This window comes from Lepisosteus oculatus, chromosome 9 (genome assembly GCF_040954835.1).
Source record: "Lepisosteus oculatus isolate fLepOcu1 chromosome 9, fLepOcu1.hap2, whole genome shotgun sequence".
NCBI lineage: Eukaryota > Metazoa > Chordata > Actinopteri > Semionotiformes > Lepisosteidae > Lepisosteus > Lepisosteus oculatus.
Genome location: NC_090704.1, coordinates 21,717,933 through 21,742,487, shown reverse-complemented (window position 1 = coordinate 21,742,487; position 24,555 = coordinate 21,717,933). Strand labels below are relative to the sequence as shown.

Sequence of the window (24,555 nt, the reverse complement as noted above, 5' to 3'; positions counted from 1 at the left end):
TACATATCAATTTATTAATTTTGAGATATTCTATATTTTAATATTAATTTTCTTTTAGTCAAAATGTAAGTACGGCTATTTTTAACATTAAGAAAGTATCCATAGCTTGCAAATCTATACATCTGTAAACAGGTACACTACACATCAATTGGATCACCACAGGTCTTGTTACCTCTTGTACATTTTGTATACTAATGATTGCATAAGCAAACACACAGATAGACATCTCATTAAGTTTGCTGATGACAGAGCCCTGGTCAGTATATTAAAGGACACAGAATGCCATCATGGGCCTATTCTAAATGATTTCACTAACTAACTGGTGCAATGAGTTCTCCCTAAGGTTAAATGTTTCAAAAATGAAGGAACTGGTTATTGATTTTAGGAAAAATACCACACCCCCTCAACCCACTATAATTGATGGTTAGCCTCTTGAAATTGTTGATGGCTATAAGAACTTGGGACTGGTCTTTGACAAAAACCTAAAATGTGGAAAAAGTATATTGTAATTGTGTTTTATCTTGTGTATTCTTCTTATTTATTGTTGTTGTCATTCTGTAAAGTGCTTTGAGAAGCCACCTTTAAAGGTTTTATTATATAAAATAATGTTTTTTTATTATAAAATATGACAAATATTGTGACACTATAAAAAAAGGCCAACATAGACTCAGCTACATTAAGGTAGATAAAACTATTCTTACACTTTTCTACAAATCACTCATTGAAAGTATCTTAACATACTGCTTCACTTGTTGGTTTGGCAACATAAGTACCGGTAATTGTAATAGGCTGGGTAAATTAGTGAATATACTGTAAGTGGCTAAATAATCAGGAATAATCAAATCAACTTAAGTATCCTTTACAAAGAGTGGGTGACTAAGAAAGCCAAATGCATCATGGAGTGTGTGTCTCACCCCCTCCATTGCGAATCCACACCTCTCCTGTCTGGGAGGCGCCTCTGTGCCCCCAGGTGTAAAACCAACAAACTCAGGAAATCTTTCATTCCCACTGCAATCACACTCTTAAACAATGCAAAGTAACTACCTTGTCTCTTGTTTCTTATCTGCTGTAACACCACTGAATTCTCTTCCCTTTTGGTGATGTTTATTTGTCATTGTGTTGTGTTTGACTGTGCCGTAAAACAAATCTCCCCTAGGGGACAATAAAGCTTGAAATTAATTGAAAAGGTATCACTTTAATGACATATAGAGGTATGTGTTACAACTAAATCTTTTTACTCTAAGATTCAAAGGATTATTTTAGTTGATTCTTTGCATGATATACTGTAATATAAAATTAATGACAGAATTGTTTAAAAACAGAATAAAAAGAAGGATTCTTGTTAACTCTGACTCCATTTTTTTACATTATTGGATTATTTACATATAAATTATAAACCAAATAAGAGTATTCCAATGCTTATATTTGTAAGGGAAAATGTATCATGATTGTACCACCTTTTTATATAAACTCCATTTATTGGTCACATAATCATATAAAATAATCCCTATAACCTCTATAAGTGTTATATGTATTAACTTATTTTGTGACATCCGTACTATGGCAAGATTTCACCCTGTATAATCTACTAATTCTATGTGAATCAATAGCCACTATCGCATGCTTGTTTTTGATAAGACATGATCTATTGATATTCTTATGCTTTAAAATACATCAACCTGTTTCAAGCATATAGTATCATATGTAATATTTTTTTTAGATTTGGGCATACACTAGAAATATGGTGATAGTTATATGTGGTTTAAATAAAAGTTTATTTTTTAAAAGCTGCAACTCAGCCCTATTGACATAAGATGGTTAATTACTGGCCACATGATTACCACAAGAGTTGCTAAGCAGCTTTATGACTTCAGCAAAGGAAAGACTTGCATAAATTGCATTACTTAGGTTAATCATTGGCTTAAAAAGTAACATCCACTTAGAATGGTCTAAGATAACATTGTTAATTATAATAATTTGTTTTTGCAAATATCTTGCAATTCAACGTGTTCCATCCCTTAAAAATGTTCTACATTTCAGAGGGAGACCCTAATTATTTTCTTAAGTCCATCTGTCAAACAGGACAGCAGCTTTAACATTTTGTACACTACAAAGCACCGGTTTTAAGCACTGTCCACTAATTACTTGATTACAAAACTTAACAACAGATGTGAGTTGTAACAAAACTCACAAGAAGAATATTCAAACCAATTGTTGACAGATTTCACTGGTTTCACTTAGTTGTTGGGTACCATTGGCTGCAAGCAAGCTTTGCAGTCAATAGAATAAAAACAATAATAAACATCATCAACATGATATGATAACCAATTATCGTCATTTTCAGAAGTTATATTTTTATCTATTTACCCATATATTATGCAGTTCAGCTGGCACTTGAATAATTGGGTGTTACAGGAAAACGTACTTCTAGGGAATACAGTAAGTAGCAAGCCTTGCCAAAAGCTGAAGGCAGTATAATACACAGTCACTCCAGTGGTTAATTTTGAAAATCATGCATTCTAAGAGTTTTTAGGCAGTCAAGGAAATACAGATCAAAAACTAAAAAGGTTTATGGGTGCATTAACTGAAAATAATCTAATACTTGTAAGTTATCATTATTTGACAGAAATAACCTTTAGTATCATTGCAAAGGTTGTATTTATCTTCCTATAAACTTGTTGTGACAGACAACCCCCACCTTGTCCAAATTAACTTGTTATAGGCACACCTAGACATTATATTTCTCATGCTACTCACACCTTTTCACCCTTTTCTCATTACACAGATGTGAAGATTTTAAATACCACTCTTGGTCACTACCACACAATATATTTCCATTTATTTATTAATACAATTCCTTCTCAGTCACCCTTGTACATGACCACATAGGAGCAAAGACAGTCTGACAGACCACCAGGGAATGCACTCTGCACCACCAGCTCCACCACTGTGTCTGTCAGTGAGAGGCTCTCTTTTCATCAGAATCCCTCTCTTTTCACAGTTCTTACACTTTGCTTCCCTTTCAGGGAAGGCTGGATGTTCCTCTCCACCTGTTGGTCTTCTAACATAGACACTTCAACACCTCTATGGCCCTTGTCCAGTCGCTTCTCTGGAATTAACCCCTGCAGCCATCACCACACCTCTCAGATTGGCCACACTCAATTGTCCAGCCATGCATTTTCTGCTTGTACCAAACACAAACATACACATCGGACTGCTTTTTGCAGGATCATGAGAGCCTTATACTGAAGATTGTTACTCTTTCAAAGATGGTATTCCTTACTTAAGAAACATAAGGCAGGCAATTTATATAGTATGGCTCACAGCTGCAGCTTATCAAGGCATCATCCACCTGCAGTGGTGACCTCCCAACCCAGCACCTACTGACAGCCTACTACACTTGTACAGGAACATGTTTTGATTTATTTGGAATATAAGAAAAAAACATGGATTTTATAGTTTATTAATTGAAACTAATGAACATCAGCAGACTTGACATGAGTTTCCAGAAGTATGTTATTTTTTTAGTGGACAAAACATGAAAACTTTAAGTTTATTTGATAGGTGAATTAAAGCTGTACAAGTCCTAGAATATAACACTATATAAAGTAATACAAAATATAGGCATCCACCGTTTTATGCGAGGGTTACGTTCTAAAAAAACCTTGCATAAAGGAAAATCGCATAAAGCATTACCTTAAAACTGCGGAAAAATGGGGTTGTGTGGAACAGTGTTAAATGTAGTGTTCCAAATGCATTTCATATAAATACATGCTAACAAACATTAGGAATTAAAACTAAACTTAACATAAATATTATTTGGGACATTATTTTAAATAAATCAAGTTCAAGTTCATGTTTATTTGTCATTCCAGCCATATACAAGTATACAGTGGAACGAAATATCGTTCCTCCTCGTCCACGATGCAAATACAGGCAGGACAGACAAGACACTGACATAAACATTGTAGACAGGATAAACATGCAGTGCAAAGTGCAGATAGTGCAAATTACAAGATAAATACATAATACAAAATAACAACACACTGGGTTGTTTCTGTAATTGCAGTGGGTTGAAGTTGATTCCATGGTGTTGAGGAGCCTGACAGCCTGTGGGATGAAGCTGTTACAGAGTCTGGTTGAGCTAGCCCATACACTGCAATATCTTATCCCAGATGGTAGGAGGGCAAAGCGTTTATGGGAGGGATGGGAGAGGTCATCTACTATACTGGAGGACCTGTGTATGCAGCATTTGTAATAGATGACAGAAATGGAAGGGACGGAGGCTCCAATGATCTTTTCAGCTGTTTCCACAATTTGTTGCAGGATTGTGCAGTCTGAAGCGTTGCAATTCCAAAACCAAACAGTGATACAGCTGGTCAAGGTGCTCTCAATGGTGCTCCTGTAGAAAGTGGTAAGAATGGGCAGGGGAAGGTTTGCCTTCCTCAGTCGCCGCAGAAAATAGAGACGCTGCAGTGCTTTCTTGGCTAGGAAGGTGGTATTGAGGGACCAAGTGCTTCTAACTGTCTCCACAGGGGAGCCATTGATATACAGTGGGGAGTGATCAGCGTTGGCCCTCCTGAAGTCAATGATTATCTCTTTTGTTTTGTTTACATTAAGAGATAGATTGTTATTTGTGCACCAGTACACTAGTTACTCCACCTCCCCTCTGTATGGTGACTCATCCTTGTTGCTAATGAGGCCCACCACTGTTGTGTCATCAGCAAAATTGATGATGCAGTTTGAACTGTGCTTGGCAGTACAGTCATGAGTCATGTGATCAGAAGTGGACTGAGCACACAGTCTTGGGGGGTTCCGGTGCTCGTTGTGATGGTGCTGGAGATGTTATTACTGATCCGGACTGTCTGAGGTCTCTTGATTAGAAAGTCCAGAATCCAGTTACATAGGGAGGTGTTAAGGTTCAGCAAGCTCAATTTTTCTGTCAGCTTCTGGGGGATAATTGTATTAAATACTGAACTAAAGTCAATGAACAGCATTCTTACATAAGAGTCTTTCTAATCCAGGTGTGACAGGGCCAGGTGAAGGTCAAGTAATAGACCGGTTGGGGCGGTATGCAAACTGAAGGGGGTCCAAAGGGGTAGGGAGTCTCCAGCCACCCTAATAAATGGTCATCTCTGGCGCCTTACTGTCTGGGAGATTCCAAGGTAGTCTCATCCCAGGTTGTTTACAACCCTAATGTCAGAGATAATTGTTACTCATCCTCCACCTTGATCATCCAATCAGGAACTAGCAGGGCAGGGTAACCCCACATGGGTCTCGAATGCCTGCAAAACTTTCAACCAATGAATGACCATAGTTCCTCCAGATAAAAGAGGCAGCACAGGGCCCAGAAGGTGCCCCTCCAGGACATTCTCAGACTCAGCTCGGACAATCACATGACGGCCAGTGTGTCCGAGTGCCAGGACTTTACTTTGTTCTAAGAGTCGAGACCGGAGGTCGCCTGCGTGTAACCAAAGGATCCGTCCGAGGTTAGCCCAGCAGCAAGCCTCGTGAACTTCCGGTACCCCACCACGAACGCTCGTCTGTTCAACAAGTGAACTATGGTCGGAACTGTCGACAGCTGAATCTTAGTATTCAGGACTAGCGCTACATCGGGATAGAACCGGTCTTCTTTCCGTCTAAAGAGTGTGACTTGCTTGGACCTGCAGTCACTTTTCCATGTGCACAAACATTGCTAGTTCAGCCAGGACTAACTAGCCGGTCTTCAGAGTAACTGCCATCACTCCACAGCAGGAATCTCCCCCTCCTTCTCCCACACTTCCAGCTGTGCCAGGACTGCCTGGCACCGGGCCAGAGGACGCCTGTCGCTGTTCCTTTGTGTCCGATGGAGATCCACATAGATTGGATGAGTATTCAACATTCTGCATTACAGCTCGAGAATTCAATTGTTACCTCATCCCCAGTTGATGTCAATTTAATTGCTATGAGTGACGTACTTTTGAGTGTGTAGAAGTTGTAATCAAAGCTCATTAACGAAACAGTATAAATTAATGGTATACTGAATGTGTTTCTCTCTTGGTTTGTAACTCTTCTTGATTGAATATATACCTTCTGTATTCTGCTAACCCTCACTCTTAAGATCTATTATGTTTATATGCACATTTTATACAGGTGCAGCCATTCAAAACAAGCAGGGTACGCTGCAGTATAACGCGGTGGGCGTGTCGCATCAAAACGTGGTATAATGCGTCATTCTACATTCTACGTATAATTCTGCAAATTACCACATGCAAATTAGCTTATGTTAATAGTATCCAGAATCACCTTGTAAAACCGCCAGGAGGAGCTAATAACTCTCCTGTACAGCATATGAGCTGTCACCAGAAAACGCTGGTTTCGAATCCTGATCACTGCTGAGGGACAATATTTATTCAATTAAGAATTTAAGTTGTATACTCTTTAGACTTTTAAATTTAAACTGTATATTACAGCATGTTAATCATCATACATTAAAAACTTGGTATATTTTATGAAAGCAAGATTGCTCAGTTGGGCAAAAGTACACAACCTACCTTTATCATAAATATTTTAATTATGCAGAAATATTTTATGCATCAAAGTCTTTACCGAATATATTACTAATAGTATTAATAATGAATGACCTTGGACAAGCTGTAAACTCAAAGTATTACCCTGGTCCACATTCTTTATAACCGTAAACTAAAATACTTTATTTTTTCATTGACAAAAAGTAACACCACAGCATTTCGTTGATCCGATCACACATTTGTTTCCAATCATACAAAGTAATTCTTGAGAATCTCCGATTCACCATGCCTTTCACATGCTCATAAAATATATTATTTAGAACCATAAACATATTACTGTATGTAAACTGTAGTGTATATGGCTGGCCTTGGTGGTTTAAAGAAAAAATACACACCAGTATTCCATTTCTCCCTAAACATTTTAAGCATCAAAGTCTTACGTGTGGTTATTTCAAACATTTTTACGTGCTCCTTCTGACCATTTACTGTACGTTTATATACTTTGTGAAAATTGATCGTTTTAAACTTTTCTGCGAATACGCTCGTTATCGGAGTAAACAGAAGCATACTTTTAGAATTGGATTAATAGGGAATATAATATGGATTTGCGTATCTAAATAAATTAATAACGGTATAACTATATTCATATACTGTTGCACAAACAGTAGTATAAGAATTTCCATTGATACAGTATGTGTATGGCTGTTTCAGTGGATGTCACATGACTTGCCTTGGTGGCGTGATAGCTTAAGTGACTGATTTATAACCCTGCGGTCAGGTGTTCAAACCCAGCTGTCACCATGAGTTTTCTTTTAACAAATAAACATTTCTTTGAAAAACTAAAATAGCAAATATTATTGGCATTATATTGACCTTTTTTATATTTCTACATATCACAACATGTTCGTACTGTATATACACAGCGGTACCGCAGGGTGTAGGGCACAAATCCACATGAGCCCGAAAGCTCTACATTAATGTTGTGCATTCGCCTGGCGCTGCGTGATTTTCATCTCTCTCCCTCTCTGCGGGAGTGTTGGCTGTGCCAAATTAAACCGGTTTCACAGGTATTTTCAAAGTAGAATAGGGTGAGTCTTCCAATGACACTCCACCTTCCCCCACGGACACATGTTTTTTTAGAAAAACAGATCCACAACGCTAAGCTGTGTCAGTCTTCTGTGTAAAAAATAATCAGTTTGAACACCATGGGTGCTGTTTTTAAGTAGCTGCTGAGTAAAGTATAGGAATTTTCCTGCTGTCAGCAGTATTGTGTATATAGTTTTATGTACAGGCTGTGAAAAGTTTCACAAGTAGAGGTCTTTAAAATTAGGTCGGGCAAACAATTTTTTTAATTCTTAAAAAATACATAAAAAACGTGATATAATGATAATGTTCCTGCTTAGACATTGCAGGACTTTAAAAAAGCTATAAAAACAGGTTTCGATAGTTAATAACCACTTTTTATCACGAAAAACGGGTGATTTTTCTTCCTCATGATCAACTTAGAATCTTTGTCTACGCTGTAAGGTTTTTACTTCTTAATTAAACGTTTAAATTACACTAATTTCATAAAAACAATGTACTTTTCGAATAGAAAAAATCATATTCTGTTCTCTTCCTGGTATGTAGAACAGATCAGCAGGTCTTTTTTCCCCAGTAAGTGGCTCTGAAAACAGCATGCTGCCCACTGCACTTTGTCAGAGGGGGAGGTAGCACCGGGAAGGAGGAAGCGCAGAGTTCAGTATTGCACAATGGCTTTAAAGCACCAATTGCGTCTGTGTTCATAACTTAGTGTTTAAAATTAAACAACGTAAATTATTTTCTTTGATTTCTAAGTCACTTAATTATCATTAGGCACAGGTTTCTTTTTTGAAACCATCGTTAGACAAAGCAGGAACTTATTGTACTTTCTAATGACATTACACGTGGAAAGATTACAGATTACAGATTTTAATCGTATTGAATTTTGTTATACATTTTAGAAAAGTTTAATCTATGCATACACCACAAAACTATTCTCGATTGTATTTCTGAATGCTATGTATAAAAAAAACTTGCAGCTTCCTCAACGATTCTAAGATGATCACGAGGAAGTGTGAGAATGTGTGAGGAATAGTGAGAAAGCTATGCTTAAAGTGAAGTAATGGACTTAGAATGCAAAGATAACGATTTACATTGCATTGTCAGATTGTGAATCAATAAAGGCATTTAATTAAACACGCATTTGTGATTTTAATCAAAACGGAGAAAATGGGGTTAGACCATTAGACATTCAATACACTTCCTCGTGTATACAGTGCTATATAAATTTCTATTTTGTCTTAATTAAAAATTAAACAACAAGAAATCTAACTTTAAATTTTGATTAAGAAAAATATTTCACACATAGTGTTCTGTATTCACTTTGAAACCATATGGTATCATACTATATATACAGTATATTTATGCAGTATACTAACTCACTGCCTTTCATTGCTGTGTGTGCTACTGTTTTGGTATATCTGTGGATCTGACTTCATGGGATTCGCGTGGTGGAACAGTGGGAGGTGAGACCCGGCGGGGGGGTGGGTTTAGGGGGGTAGGACAAGGTGTTTTGATTATGATATGAATGAGTCCCTGACACATTTCGTCCAAGTTTATAAATTATGATTATGAAATTAATTATAAAAAATATGTTTTTGATGAGTTTTGAAGAGAAAAAAGTACCTTTTCAGAAGTCGTGTACTGCGCAAAGTAGGTGAATTTGACAAACAGGTAATGTTGCTTAAGGAATTTAAAATCTATCTGACTGTACTGTAGCTCTAATGTAATTGAGCAGAAAGCCACCTTGTTCTTACTGACGGCTCTGTTAGAGTTTGTGTTAACTCACTGCACCCTTTTAAATGGATTTTTATCACCTTTATCTGTCTGGGGAGTGGGGGTTGAATCCCTTACTCAATTTAACATCTGATACATCCCACAAAACCCACTATCCATAAAACATCTGCCTTGCCACATTTCTCAAACTGCTCCAGAGTTGGGCACAGAGTAAAATCTTCTAAACTGAAAGCCACGATGGACACCACAATTACCAGTAATACAAACTGTAGTACCGTAATACCTGTAATACAAAGTATAACTACAAGCTAAAACAACCCGAAGTGCAGCACACATGAACCAAGGAAAAAATATCAGCTCCACAAAACAAATCCTGAAAAATTACCAAATATGCTACACCATATTTTTTTTCCTACCTCAACGGACCTGGTGGAGGCCAATGAAGGCTGTCATGTAGTTAGAAACCTTTGAAAAACAATTAGAATCATCTCCCTCAATACCGTCCGGTAGGCTGGGAAGATGGACATTACTTTATATTGTCAGACTCCTGTATTTTAGCCTGATGGGTTTTAAGCAAAATTACCTATTTTTTAACATAGTGATGCTGTAGTGTTTCTGGCATTATACCTCTTGGAAGATATCCATCTTTTTATTTTGTTTATCAACAGGAAGCAGATAGCTGCAATATTTTCCTCCAACCGCTGAAGGCAAGACTCCATGGTCCCTAGAGTAGCAAACACAGATATAAAATTGGGAAATAGATCAGTTTTCAGAGAGTCTGGGGAAACACACAATTAAATTGATCAGGGAATGTTGAGATAATGTCTGTCTTAGTGAGACAAAAAAAGAAACAGGCATAAGCAACATTCTGGGCCTGCAGTGTCTGAGGTCAGTATTTGTTTCCTGACTGTCTTGCCAACTCTTTGGCTGATAAATTCATTTTCTTGGGTGACTAGTCCATCTGCACTCCAAAATGTCCCATAATTGATTTTACAAAGAGTATCAAATACAAACTGTCACTAAGTGTGGTCACTATAAAACTACATGTTCATTTGTGTTGGAATTTTAGAGGTATTGATATTACCTCTGTACTTGTCTCATCTTGATAATGTAATGAAGTTGAAGGGCTTATCATGAATACAGTAGTGCAGGGTTTAAATTTTTAAATTAAGGTAAATTATCTTAAGATTACACGCTGATCACTTAAAATACTTTGTATACTTTGTGTTGCCAGAGTCCTGTTTTGGAGTCACTTCAAAGAAGAGCAACAAGGTTAATTCCTGTCCTTAAAAGTGTAGTATCCTCTCAGAAGGCACCAGTAATGTAGGGGTTGTGGATTTACTGGGACAATTCTTAATTGCAGCAGTAAGTCACAAAACAATTCTTTTCATGGTATTAGAATCCAACCTTGTGGGATAACTCAAACAATGCACACACGGGTACTAATACACAAGAATACATGTATTAATACATAAAATGTGCATATAAACATAACAGATCTTATCATGAGGGTTAGCAGAATACCAAAGACATATATTCAGTCACGAAGAGTTACAAATACCAAGAGGGACAAATGCTCAGTATATCATTCATTTAGACCGTTTCGTAAATGAACTTGGATACAACTTCTACACTAGATACTCAAAAGCAAGTACATCACTCTTAGGAATAAAATTGATATCAACTGGTTGAGATAACAATTGAAGTCTTGAGCGGTAATGCATACTCATCCATCTGTGGAGTTACAGATCTCCTGCAAACACAAGGAAGTAGTGGCAGGCTGGTTGCTGTCCAATCAGTGCTCTCTGGCTCGGTGCCAAGCAGTGGCGCTGATTTTGTGCACAAGAGAAGAGTGACTGCGGGTCCCAGCAGGTCAGGAAGAAGACCGGTTCCTTCCTGATGAAGCGCTAGTTCTGAATAGTGATTCAGCTGTCCATAGTTCCGACCTGTTCACGAGGCTGGCTGCTAATGCTAACCTCGGGTGGATCCTTTGGTTACGCAACCTCAGTCTTCGACTCTTAGAACAAAGGAAAGTCCTGCACTCGGACACACTGGCCATTACGTGGTGGTCTGGGCTGAGTCTGAGGATGCTCAGATGGAGCCCTGAGGCTGAATGTCCAGCAGGCACGCTGCGAGAATGTCCTGCACTTGGGAACTGTGTTCCCTTGGGAACTGTTCTGCGCTTCCCAACTGTTCTGCCCTGCGAACCGTGTGCTACAGGCGCTCTGTGTTGCCTTTTTTACCTAGAGGAACTGCAGGTTGTTCATTGGTTGAAAGTTTCATGGGCATCAGAGACCCACGTGGGTTTAACCTATCCTACCAGTTCCTGATTGGCTGATGATGAGTAACCATGCCCTCTGACCTTAGGGTCATAAACCAACTTTGAATAACACTTTCCCTTGGAATCTCAGACTTTAAGGCACCGACATGAGCATTTATTAAGGTTCCTGGAGAATATCAGGAATTGGGAGTTGCTCTTTATCTGGACACTCTCTCAGCTAGAAAAACCTTAATTGTGAGCCAAATGGAATGGCCTCTCTCGGTATCAAGCACCACTGAGATGAAGGAGAGAGGGACTGGCAAGGGAACAGAAAGCTTAATTCCTGTATTTTAATAAGCCTTGCTGCTACAAAAGGATGACTGTAAAATTAATTATTTTACTTTATTAATGCTCCTCCCCACTGGCCAACTACTATTATAACAGCACCAACAAGTAATATTTCTTAGAAGTTTTCAGTGATGCTTAGGTTAGAAGTTTAAAATGGGAATATGACAACAGAATACCAAAGGAGGGAGTATTCTGTATTGATTATAACAACCTTCAAGTAAAAGAGAAAAAACATTTTCAGAAGAAGAGAAACGTTGCAGTCTTCAAAATGAATTCACATTTTTTGGGGCTGAACAAATCTTTATCTAAACATAGTCACAACACCCTTTCTCAAAGCTAGATTTCTGTTTCTGTCCAACTGCCATTAAATTCTTTAACAAGTCCTGAAATTAAATTTGGATTTCTGCGTGTAGGGCTAAAGCTGGCCAAGACCCATAACAACATAACACCTGCAGATATATTTCCAATTCACCACTTCTCACACAGATTCTGGAATGAGTAATGGCAGTTCAATTACCACCGTGTCTTGCATCAAATGAGCACTGCAAACATTTTTAGCCAATGTTTAGACAAATAGTTTGGACCGAAATATCACTTGTTAAGGTACAGTAGTTGATACTCTATTGATGGCTTCTGACTTTGAGCCATTTAATATACTTTTCCTTCTAGATTTAAGTGTAATGTTTTTATACTGTCAATCATGGTATTCTACTGGATCATGTGAAAATTATCTACTGATCATTGCAACATCTCTTATTTGGTTTGGATCCAGTTGTAGAGTAAAAATCCACTGGAGACCTTTTTTGCTGAGCAGAAGAGTTTATTGTGTAATCGGCCAAGGAGAAACACTCTGACTGTAATTAGGAAGATGTTTCCCAAAAAGAAGAGTTACAGTTGATCTTTTATTCACTTTACTTGATAAGGAAAACAAAAAGCTTAACTCTCAAACAGAAAAAAACTTAATTCTTACTTAATATCTATTGGTTAAGTAAACCTCTACTTTTAATCAGGAGATGTCTACGTAACTATCAATGTTTTCTACAAGCAGGTGGTTATAATTGGCCTTCAACTCTGAATAATCTTTGGGATTCTAAAACACGCATGTTTTCTCTGTGTCCGCAGGCCTTATCAGTTGCTGTTTCTTCTTGCTGAATATGGTTTACAGAGAAGGAATTTCCAACCCTACTATAGTTTATCTATGTTTAAATCAAATGTTGTTTTACTTACTCAGGCTTTACACAGGGTGTTGTGTTGGGAGTTTTAGCAGCACACAATACATTTTTTTCAAAGAATGTTAAGATGATGTCTTTCTTAGTGAGACAAAAATGAAACATGTTTCTTCTTAGACGGTAACAGCAACAGTAAAGAAATATTTAGATGGTACATCTGTGTTAGATTGTCCACCATCATGAATTTGGGTTTCTCTGCTACATGTATGCTGATTGTCACATGGAGGGCAGGAGGAGTGCCCAAGTGAGTTCTTTCAAAACAGAATGATGGCTCAGCCGCAATAGCACTTACAGTAGGTGCAAAAGTGGTTTATTTGGACAGTGCTCACCACAGACCAACAAAACAAATATATGTACAGATGCAGCCATTAAAAATGCACGGTAAAATGATTACTGCTTCTTGAAGGTTTACAGTATGTTGGTGAAGTCTGTTAATAAACACATTTTTACTGTGTGATCTACTATTCAATTTATACTTTAGTATTTTGTTGTTATTATTACGCATCAGCTATTGTAGTAAAATGGTTAAATACATTGAACTGGCTTAGGCAAATATTTTTTTTGTGAAATTAATGCCATAAGTTTAAAGTTTATTTATTATTGCAATGTTTGCATATCTTGCTTCAGAATGATAGGTTTAATGTCAGTTTGACATTAAAACTGCTATTGGTACATGGTGACATTAATGTTTTTTTCATATCCCTTTCATCAATATTTGCATTACATAAATGTTTAAAAAGGTTGAAACTCTTGCATTGCTGTAACATGTGTCAACTGTTTAATGATTGTACAGGTTTAAATTGCACTGAATTACCACTTACAGGGAAAAAGGTCTCCATAAAAACTGAAATTACTATGTCTGGTCACTAGATGGAGCAGAAATATCTCTTTTGTTGATTTATAAAACATGAACTATGAAACATCTTCCTTTTGAGAAGCATTCACCTTTATTTTCTATTTACAGCTGCTACAGTAAATGTAATTTCTATCCCCTTGTTTCTTTATGCTCAAAACATCACATACTGTATGCCAGTGGCCCTCCCTTAATCCTGGGGAATATTCTACTCTTTATGTGGGTTTACATTGAAACTGAGCTCTAATTTTACCACTGCATTTATAACTGAACTGCTTGTTTGTTGAAGCTTGGTTTATATGTTACAGAATTCAAGCCCTAAGTTTCATAAATGCCCTACTTGAAGCATATTGTTTCTACCAACATTCAGCATAGAGAATTTTAGTCTGTCTACCTGAGTTGTTAAGGTATAGTTCTGATAGCAGCTTTTAATGGGTGCTCAGTTTATTAAAATAGAAACAGGTGTCAATATATCAGTGTGCTCACATCAATCTTATTGTTTTTCTTCTGCAGAAGTCTGCTTGGCTCAGACATACTGTAGGTAGAGGTTTGATACCAATTACAATTCAGAAGTCATCAAAGAATTTAAAGTAAACTAAAAAATGTGCCACAAACAAAAAAGTCAAATAGCCTGTGTTGGAGGAAAAGCCAGAAAACCAGAAGGTTACATAGGTTCCCCAGGAGTGTGTTTGGAAACCTTTGATTTGTGTAGTTTCCATTAGTTTCAAATTCCTTTAAGCACCTAGTATAGCGAACCATTGACAAAAGAAAAGATTTCTGAAGACTGAACAACTGAAAAGTTAAATTTCAGGGTCTAACCAATGATGAATGCCGAAAAGAAGATAAAAGTACTAAAATTGATACCTGACTTGTGATTGTGCTTGAGTTGGGGTCTCAAGATGATTCCAAGGTTTTTGTATATTGCTTTTGTAGAATTAAAAAAAATGTAAACATAAACATCTTCAATCTTCAATTTCTTTTGCATATATGTGAAAAAAAACATTATTTTTCCAACCAATTGTCTTCTTTAAACTCTTAAATTACTTAAACATGGTAATCAGTGTTACATATATTCCTCACACTGTCTAGCACAAATATTTAACTGGGTTTAAGGTTCCCACTTGCCATAGGTTTGTATGGGAGAGCCCCTTCTCTATTTATCATCTTGTGTAATGAATGACCTTGCTATGGCAGCATCTTTCCACATTGTTAAAAAGCCCTGTGCCAGGAAATCAGTAATTAGTTGATTGGTTGAGAGGTTGATGGTTTGGGGTTTTAAGGGGTGCTAGTGACAGTAGTTTAAATCCAGTTTTAGCATGCTCTTAAACATAGCACTCTCACACACTGACTCAGTAATATACAATAGTTATGCAATGTTTCTTGCTGCTAATTTTACCACTGCTTACGTTATTTAATTGTCAATGCGTTGTATATTTAAAATCAAATACAGAATGTGGAAGGTGTATTATGTTGGGTACAAAATCAGAGATTCACATAATTCTGATGAGGTAGTTGGTGTATGCTAGTACAAAGGAAGATTGATATGTACAAAGAGCTTCCAGAGACAGTCTAAAGCATGCGTGACACCTCATTTAGAATATGTTGTGTCTTTTCGTGCATTACTGTTTATACAAAAAGAAATTGGTGTTTAATTAGTATAAGAGAGATCAACCACGCAGGTTGATTTTAGATATAAAGGCCTGTCTATTAACACTACAAGGTTAAAACTATTTAAATCATAAAATACTTTAGTATTTTATCTTGATTGATTCAAGTATTAAAAATACTTAATGATGCCTGTTGCTTCAGTGTCAGCATTGAAAATCAAACCATAGGACACAAGAAACCAGACAAAGTGCAAAAAAGTCTAAGAGCAAAATATTTTTACACATGTTTTAGACAAAGGGTTTTAGTTTCTGGTACAAGGTACCCAACCAAATTAGTGAGGCAAATTACCCATTTTCCATCCAGAAAATTCTATCTATCTTTTTTATGGTTGTTAGTAGCTTATTAATTCTTGAATCCCATGAACTGGAAAAGTCAGCTGAATCAGTGAAATATGAATAATAGTTATATTTCAATCACCAAGAGATCTGTTGAAAAAGAGATGCCACCTGTTTTCATTTATATAGTACCCTTTTTCAGAGTGAATAGACTGTTTTCTAAATTTGATCTTAAAATTCTTTCATTTTTTTATTATAAATGTTTCCTTGCATTCAGAAAATGGTTGAATATCACCCCATATCTGAAAACCAAAATGATTAAATTAACAGTGCTCTGGGTCATTTTAACCGAGCTGACTGGATGACAGTGAATTCCAAAAGATATAAAGTCTGAAGTTCAGAAACTCTAACCCCTCAAGTTTTCTATAAATAATACACATGCAGTCTTTTGGACTCAATTACAGATGTTATCATGAAGGGACTTCTCTTAATAGTGAGTTTAGCCTTAGTGGGTAAGTTGTCTTAGATTGGAACCCCTTTTAAAATGTAATATATATATTTGGCTATTTAAAGGCATTGATTTCTTTCCTTTCTGTGTTATTTTAGGATGTGATAAAACCAGTTTAGGTAAGTATTATACAGTTAATATGTTGAAATTCCATAAATATTTAAATGTTATTTCAAAATAAGACTGGTGTTAAGTCAGATCAAAATGTAATCAAATTTAGTAAACCTAAGTGCACTTTTATAGTTCATTTATGCACTATAACAAATATATACAGTATGTACAGTATACAGTATGTTTTTGCAGTTCATGTGTAGGGCAACACAGTGGCACAGTGTTTAGCTTTGCTACGTTGCAGGGCTGGGCCCCTGGGTTCAATTCCAGAAGTGCGGAGTTTGTATGTTCTCACAGTGTTTTGTGGGTTTTTTCCTGGGGATTTGGTTTCCTATCACAGTGCAAAGACAAACTGTTAGGTTAAATGGCTTCTAGAAAAAGTGTGAGTGTGTGCATGTTTGTGTCTGTGTGTGTCCTGCGATGGACTGGTGTCTCGTTAAGGATTTATCCTGCCATACAGTCTGTACATTGCTTGCCAGGATAGAGTCTGGGTCCCCCACAACCCTGAATTAGATAAAGCAGTTAGTAAATGGATGGATGGGTGGATTATATATGTGGAAATTAATATTTTTTGGTTGCTATAAGTGTATATTGATGGAGTTCTAACTGAAAATACAGTAATATGCTTACACTATACCTGGTATAAACAGTATGTACTGTAGATGTTAAGATTATACTGAAACCATATAAAATATATACATGCATAAATAAATGTATACATTTAAATATGAAAATTATACTGTATACTGTAATCAGTAATAGAATTATTACATTTGAAAGAACATTTTAAAATTGTGCAAGCTGTTAAGCACATCAATTGTTTAATTGGAATAGTAGTAATAGGTATAAATACACATATTAAGAAGATATACATAGACAGATTAAAAAGAATGAAATAAAACCCAACATTTCATTCTGCATATTGTCTATACATTCTTAATCATGTTTTTTTAGTGTTTTTTTCTGTATGTGTACCAAAAGTAGCATTTGTAGAGCATTTAAAGAATCAAAAATAGCATTATGGTGCCACCAGTATCAATTTTCAGCTATGCTACTGAAAGAATTTTGCTTTCCAAAAGAATTCTAAACAAAGGCGAATGGATGGCAAACCCAAAGGAAGACAAATGAGACTACTCAAAATTAGTCATCTAGATATACCTTCACTGCCCTCCATATGTATTCAGACAGTGATGTCAAAATTGCCTTTTTTTTGCTGTATAATCAAGCAATTCAAATCTGGGATGAAAAGATTAATAGGATGCAAGTGTCACCTTTAATTTCTGATTATTTATGTGTGTATATATTGTACTGTTTCAGAATAATAGCAGTTATTGTGTTTTATCCCCCCCCATTTCAAAACCATAGGATTTAGCCTTTTCTCTTCCTTTTGGTATCTGCCTTTGGAGTCAGTGGGCCAAAACCAAAATGAAGACTTCATCAGAATTATAAAGGCTATGCCACAAGATGCAAACCACTCATCAGCACCAAAAATAGAAGGATTACAATTTGTAAAAAGTACAGAGATGAGCCAGTGGAGCTCTGGAACAAAACATTATGGACAGATGAGACAAAAATAAACCCCTTCTAAAGTGATGGCAAGCTGAAAGTGTGGAACGAACTGCAGATGTTCACTCATCTTTATTGATGATGGAACTAATGTCTGTAGCAACTTGAATAATTTCACAAGTGTACAGGAATATCTTGTCTGTCAATATGTACAGATATGTCAGTATGTCCAACATGTAGCAAGACAATAATCCAAAACACATGGTTAACACAATCATGTTCAATGGGAAAAAAAGTGGAAAGTTTTAGACTGGCCAAGTCAATCTCCTGATTTAAATGCAATTGAGCATGTATTTCACTTGCTGAAAAGAAAAGACTGAAGTCAGAAGCTGCCCAAAACAAACAATAGTTTGGTGATGTCAGTGGGCTGCAGGCCTGATGCAGTTATTGTGTGCAAATAATTTGCAACCAAATACCAAATAATAGTTTTATATTACTTTAATTTTCTTAAATTTGTTCCAGTATTTACAGTATGCTAAAATAGTAGGATGGAACACAAAAAGTAGTATTATTCTAAAACATTTTAGAAGCACAAATTCCCAGAAACACCCAGAATAAAAGGTGATATTCTATACTTTGGCTCATATTCATATTTTCATCTCAAATTTGAATGGCTTGGGTTTAGCAAAAATAACTATTTTGACTTCACTGGAGGATAGGGTATTTATTCAAAATAACATTTCTTAGTTCAGGTGGGTAGCTGCATCAGCATGTTTAGCTGCAAAGGAACAACTGATAGGTTTATTCCATGCTGAAAAGAGAAGAAAGAAAACATAACATTTTGGCTGTGAAGGCTCAGCATGGAATAACATTTCTTAGTTCTCAAGCCACAATGTTTCTTGATATTCATTACTTGTATTACACAGTACTTTCAAACCTTTGTTGTTTTAGGAATCTTTATGTGGGTACCTAAAAAAGGTGAACTGTCATTTTAATGAGTTTACATACAATACAAATACATATAATACGTTATAAAAGGTAAAGATAACTCTGTCAAATGTAAGAGACAGGAGGGTGCAATTCAGAATTTTTAGGAAGTTCCAGGACAATTGGGTAGAATGATGAGCCCTGTGAGGCACCACATCACTCATAAAGTGAGTTGTAATAATTCATAACATGTATTTACTTACTCATCATTCTCCTTACATTCATTCAATACATTAATTCAATTCTTTGATTAAGAACCAGGGCTGAATTCAAGAAAGACCTATGAGTACAATTATGAGGGAACCGTGAGAATTGGACATGTTGAAAAGAATATGGTGGAATCAGGCTTAAAAATCTCCTGTTCGGTAGAAATCAGCGGGATTGCAGATCACACCTTCCTTCTCAAGGTACTGTACATATCTATTACTTTATGTGTACTGTATATTTCTACTTCTGTTAAAACAAGTATAAAAGTATAGGCAAATTAGTCTTTTTAGAGAATTAAACAGCCTACAAGAGAAATGATTATTCTGCAAGTTAAGGAAAAATAGAATTTGTGCCTTCCGGATGCAACTTGGATTTACATCCATGGGCATCTTGTAGCCAGTTCTAAATTTATTTTTAATTTATAGATAATTAAATTTGATTAGTTTTCACTGTTATTCACCATAGTGAAACACATAACAATAAGCCTTAATATCCCTTACTAAATATGTGTAGTTCACATTTTAGTAAATGTTTCTGAAAAATATGTAACCATGCTACAGTAAAACAGCCAAAAGCATAGAAATATTGTTCTAGAAAAATCAGAAATTTCAGTTCATGTACTGTATGTTTTTCTTATTGTGTAGTATTTTTTATGGCTATTCAAATATGATATTTCTTGTTCCATTAATAATCAAAGTAGACTTTAGAATAGGTCTTCCCTTTTATCTAACCTAGCACTTCAGTTATACAGCAGGAAATGTCTTCAAACAGGAGTGCCTGGAGTTTCCCTAAATGTTCATTTGATCATTGCTATTTTTATAGGTTATCAATCTGTCCGTTGAAGAATTAAATGGTATCCCTGGAAAGAGTGGATTTTATTCCTCACCAAAGCTGACAGACAGAATATCTTCACAACTTACACAACCCATTAAATTTGAGTACATTAGAGGACAAATTAAGGACATCTATGCGGCACCAAATGTCTCTGAGACAGTTGTGAACATTGTGAGAGGAATTCTCAATTTTCTACAAGTCACAGTCAAGAACACTCATGCTGTTTATCAACTTGAAGAGGTTTGTATCATTATTTTAAAACAGTTTTGTTTTGTCTGAAAGTATATGCTCCATTAAAGGATAAAATATAAAGTATTATACCGGAACAATTATAGCAATACTAAATATACAGTATGTACAGTAATCTTTACAGACTTGATATATACAGTATAAGCTGTATATACAGTATATCAAGTCCCTCTCATACAGATCATTGAATAATCTACTATGCTTGTCTGCTAATGTGATGTTAACATTCTATATTTCATTTGATCTATATTCACTTTTACAAGGTTTTATGTCAAGAATATTGATCTGAAACAGGATAAAAGTGTACCAAAACAACACTTTATTTATTTTTGCAGCTTGGAATCCATGGCTTTTGCCATACCAGCTACGTTATTGAAAAGGACAAAAAATCCAAGGAAATCTATATCACTCGATCAACAGACTTAAGAAATTGTCAGGAAAAGGCAGAAAAGTATATTGGTCTAGCTAATGCTCCAAAATGTAAAAACTGTAAAGAGGTAAAATAATTTTTTTCTTTTTTAAATAAATCATTCAAAAATGTGGATTTTAAAACAAATGTAATTAATACCATGATAGAAGCCAGCTATGATACCAAGTGGAAGAAAAAATACATAATTTTTAAACTTTTCATCCTTGAAATAAGCACAAATAATACAACTGTGTCTCTCTTACACACTTGTTATGATGCTATGACATTACTGAAGAAGAAAAGTACTGAAGTACTAGATCTGTACTAAAGTAGGCTATTTCTCTTAAAACATAACTAATGTGTTCTGTAATTATACATTTAGAAAGGCTCACAAGCAGAAGAAACTGTCACATATACCTACACCATGAAACTAACTGACGAAGGTGCCTTGATCACTGAAGCAAATGTACAAGAAATGCACCAATTTACACCATTCAATGTAAAGGAAGGAACTTCTCTACTGGAGGCAACGTATGTCAATTGTTTATGGACTTGTTCATTGTTGGTTTGTACCAGTTAATGATTTTCTTAACCTTATTTGAAACATGGGGATTCAGGATTTATTGTTTTGGGGAACTACAGGGAGTTCTCCCTGTGTTTGCATGGGTTTACTCCAGGTTGCCCTAGTTTCCTTTGGCAGTTGAAAGACATACTGGTATATTGATTGGCTTCTGGACAAACTGGCACTTGGTGTGAGTGAGTGCAAGTCTGTGTGTTTGTCCTGGAATGGATTGGATCACATCAGAATGTACCAGCCTTGAGTCTGTTGCTTGCTTTGTCACTGCCCTGAATTGGAAGAATAATTTAGAATATGAAAAGTGAAGTACAAAACTTCAACAAACAATAATACATTTTCCAAAGATGTTGTTTGAATTCATAGGTATTATGGAACATATTTTACATAGATTTTTTTTTCTGCTTTACTTTCTCAAATAATCTGTTTTATAGTAAAACATTTGTGCTAGTAAATGTGAAGGATGCACAAGGGAAACCACCTAAAATACTACTCCAGAACAAAGGAAATCTGAAGTACAAGTTTGGAAGTGAATTAAATCAAATACCACTAGTTTTAATGAAAATGGAAAACCCAGAGTTCAAGGTACCGATATGAATCACCATTATTATCTTATGAGTCTTAAAAGAAAACAAATCATTTGCATGTTTAAATTTATTCTTCAGTGTCTGTTTCTAAAAGATGATAAATTAACCAGAATCATTAAGTGGTTTTCAGCTTCATTTTTAGTATTAATATGATTATGGTTTTAACGTTCAGCAAAGTCATTAACTTTATTGCATTTCATTGCATTGCCTACCTCACAGAGCTGCACATAGAGGTATATATTGTATAATCAATTATAAAAGAAATTCAGTTAACAAATAAAGTTAGAAACAAAATAATTTAGACATCATTGTATTTAACATATTAAATAATTTAATAAACTAATCTTACATCTTCTTACATAATGCATTTCAGATTGCAGAATTAATTCAGCGCTTGGTGCAGGCCAATACACAGCAGATAGATGCTAATTCAACCACTGATATCCTAAAGCTGTATCAAGTCCTGCGTGGTTCAACAATTGCAAACCTTGAGGCTGTATGGAAAAAATCTTCTGATGACACAAACAAAAGGTAAATGTATACATAAAACAATTTTCCATTATTCTGATTAGTTTGTTTAGTCTCTAATGTGAATTTTGAAAAATATTCACTTTGTTGACACTTTCTCTCATCACAATCTTGTGTAAACGGTCAATTTTACATTTTATATTTTAATCAGTGCTTTGAAAGTTTTCATTTTTATTATATACATATTCATAAGTTCATATGTATTATATACATTTCATAAAAGCAAAAAGTCAAAAGACCTAAATAAACCCCACTTCAGTCTTTTTGATAAATATAATTGAAAGAAAATGTATCTATTGGAATCCTGACAGTTTATGTATTCTTAGGATATTATGAAAGTTGTATTTTTATTTTCATTTTTGTTCCATGGCTTTTTATTGTTACACTTGGCTAATGAAGGAATTTAATGTATTTTCAGTATACTCCCCTTTTGCTCCAATGATTTTTCCCCTCTGTGAAACGATATCGGCATTTGTATTTATGCAGGTTGTTTGTTATGTCACTTACTTAACAATGATATGCAATGTGATATTTCAACCATGTAGCAAATACTATACAGATGCAAAAACATGAAAGTTTGCTGCCCTAAGGATAATCTATATGATGGGCTTAGATTCTCCACAGTGTACACTTTAATGTTGTTGTAGACTACACAAAATGCTATTGTGCATTGACATGAAGTAAAAGAGCAGTAGCAGGCTATAAGCTGGGATACTTCTGCAAGATATATTAATAATGCTATATTGTGCATTCTAGCTGGAGGTGCCTGTTGGTTAGATGACAGTTGCAGATAATTAAAATTATTTAACTTATATATAGAATTTATCATATGCAACCCCATATCGGTGTTACCAAGTGGAGATTTGTCTTGATCGTCTGTGTGGCAGATGCACTCAGCATGTACATATTGTATTACTGACTTACTTTGACTTCCTGTAAGGGAATGCTTTTGTTTGACTAGCCCCATAAAACTCACTGTTTTACAGCATCTCAGTAAATACTCTCAAGATACTGTTGAAATGTCCTTTATTGCATTGTCTAACTACAGCCAAAATATCTATATTACAGGTGGATGCTGACATACCCTGTGATTGCACTCGGTGGCATCCATCTGTTGAAATTATTCTTATGCAAAAAGATATGGCTAGGTTATACATTTTGTCATACTGCAAAAAGGAATGAGGCTATGGTTGAATGTTTCCTCTTATTTTAAAAATCTGCCTCATTATCTCTTTTTGCCCCTTTTTTCTTAATTTATGAGCTTACAATTTTTTGTGCCATTTATAATAGTTCTTTCAAAAAACAAAATCGGTGTTAATCAAGAATATTGTACTTACAGGAGGTGGCTACTGGACTCCATGACTGCAATTTCAGATACCAAGATAATAACATTTGTTAAAAACAGAATTAGGAATAAAGAGATTACACCAAATGAAGCGGGACAAGCTTTGCTCGTAATACTCAATAAAATCACACCTGATTCTGAAGCAGTTGAACAGTCTCGGGTAAGGCTAACTATATGCCATATGTTTATTACATTATGCAATAATTCTTGCAGAAACTGAATAGAATGTGTATTAACATACATATTTTGAAGCCATAAGAAATATAAAAAAGTCTGAATACTTTTTACTGAAGAAACTGAAGAAAAGTAGAAATATGCCATTTAATGGAAATTTAATTTCAGAAGGTTGCTGTGCAGATAGACTGAGTTTTTGTATCAGAGCTGCCAAAACCATCCCTGATTAAGTACATACAGTGGTATAAAGTAAATATGACAATACACCTTCTTTCCAAGCATATAACAATTTCATTTCACACAAGGTGACCTATTTTGCTTTCTTAAACAAATTAGTAGTTGTGCATCCAAAAACATACAGAATTTTGTCACTGGTTTTTGCCCCAGTTGTTCATTTTTCAAAAAACACTATTAACTTCTGAAGAACTGAAAAGTTTTAGTGTATCCTCTCTAATAGTAGTACTAACATATTAGACACTACTTCTATTGCTGAAGAAGCAAGGCTTTGTTGTCTGTGTATGTTACCTTGTGCTATGAGGTTCACTTTCTATACATATAGTATTACACCCAAGCTTCT

General features: G+C 35.5%; 1 protein-coding gene across 1 annotated transcript in view; it reads left to right on the top strand.

Annotated features, from left to right (window-relative positions):
- The first annotated feature begins 9,026 nt into the window (after positions 1–9,026).
- The window catches only part of LOC102690547 (vitellogenin-like), a 37,017-nt gene continuing 21,488 nt past the window's right edge, over positions 9,027–24,555 (top strand). Inside the window, exons 1-9 of the mRNA XM_069194530.1 lie at positions 9,027–9,055; positions 10,161–10,198; positions 19,327–19,478; positions 20,101–20,352; positions 20,697–20,858; positions 21,153–21,301; positions 21,779–21,929; positions 22,305–22,462; positions 23,799–23,964. Of these exons, the coding sequence (XP_069050631.1) occupies positions 9,027–9,055; positions 10,161–10,198; positions 19,327–19,478; positions 20,101–20,352; positions 20,697–20,858; positions 21,153–21,301; positions 21,779–21,929; positions 22,305–22,462; positions 23,799–23,964 (1,257 nt within the window). The remainder of the gene's footprint in view (positions 9,056–10,160; positions 10,199–19,326; positions 19,479–20,100; positions 20,353–20,696; positions 20,859–21,152; positions 21,302–21,778; positions 21,930–22,304; positions 22,463–23,798; positions 23,965–24,555) is intronic.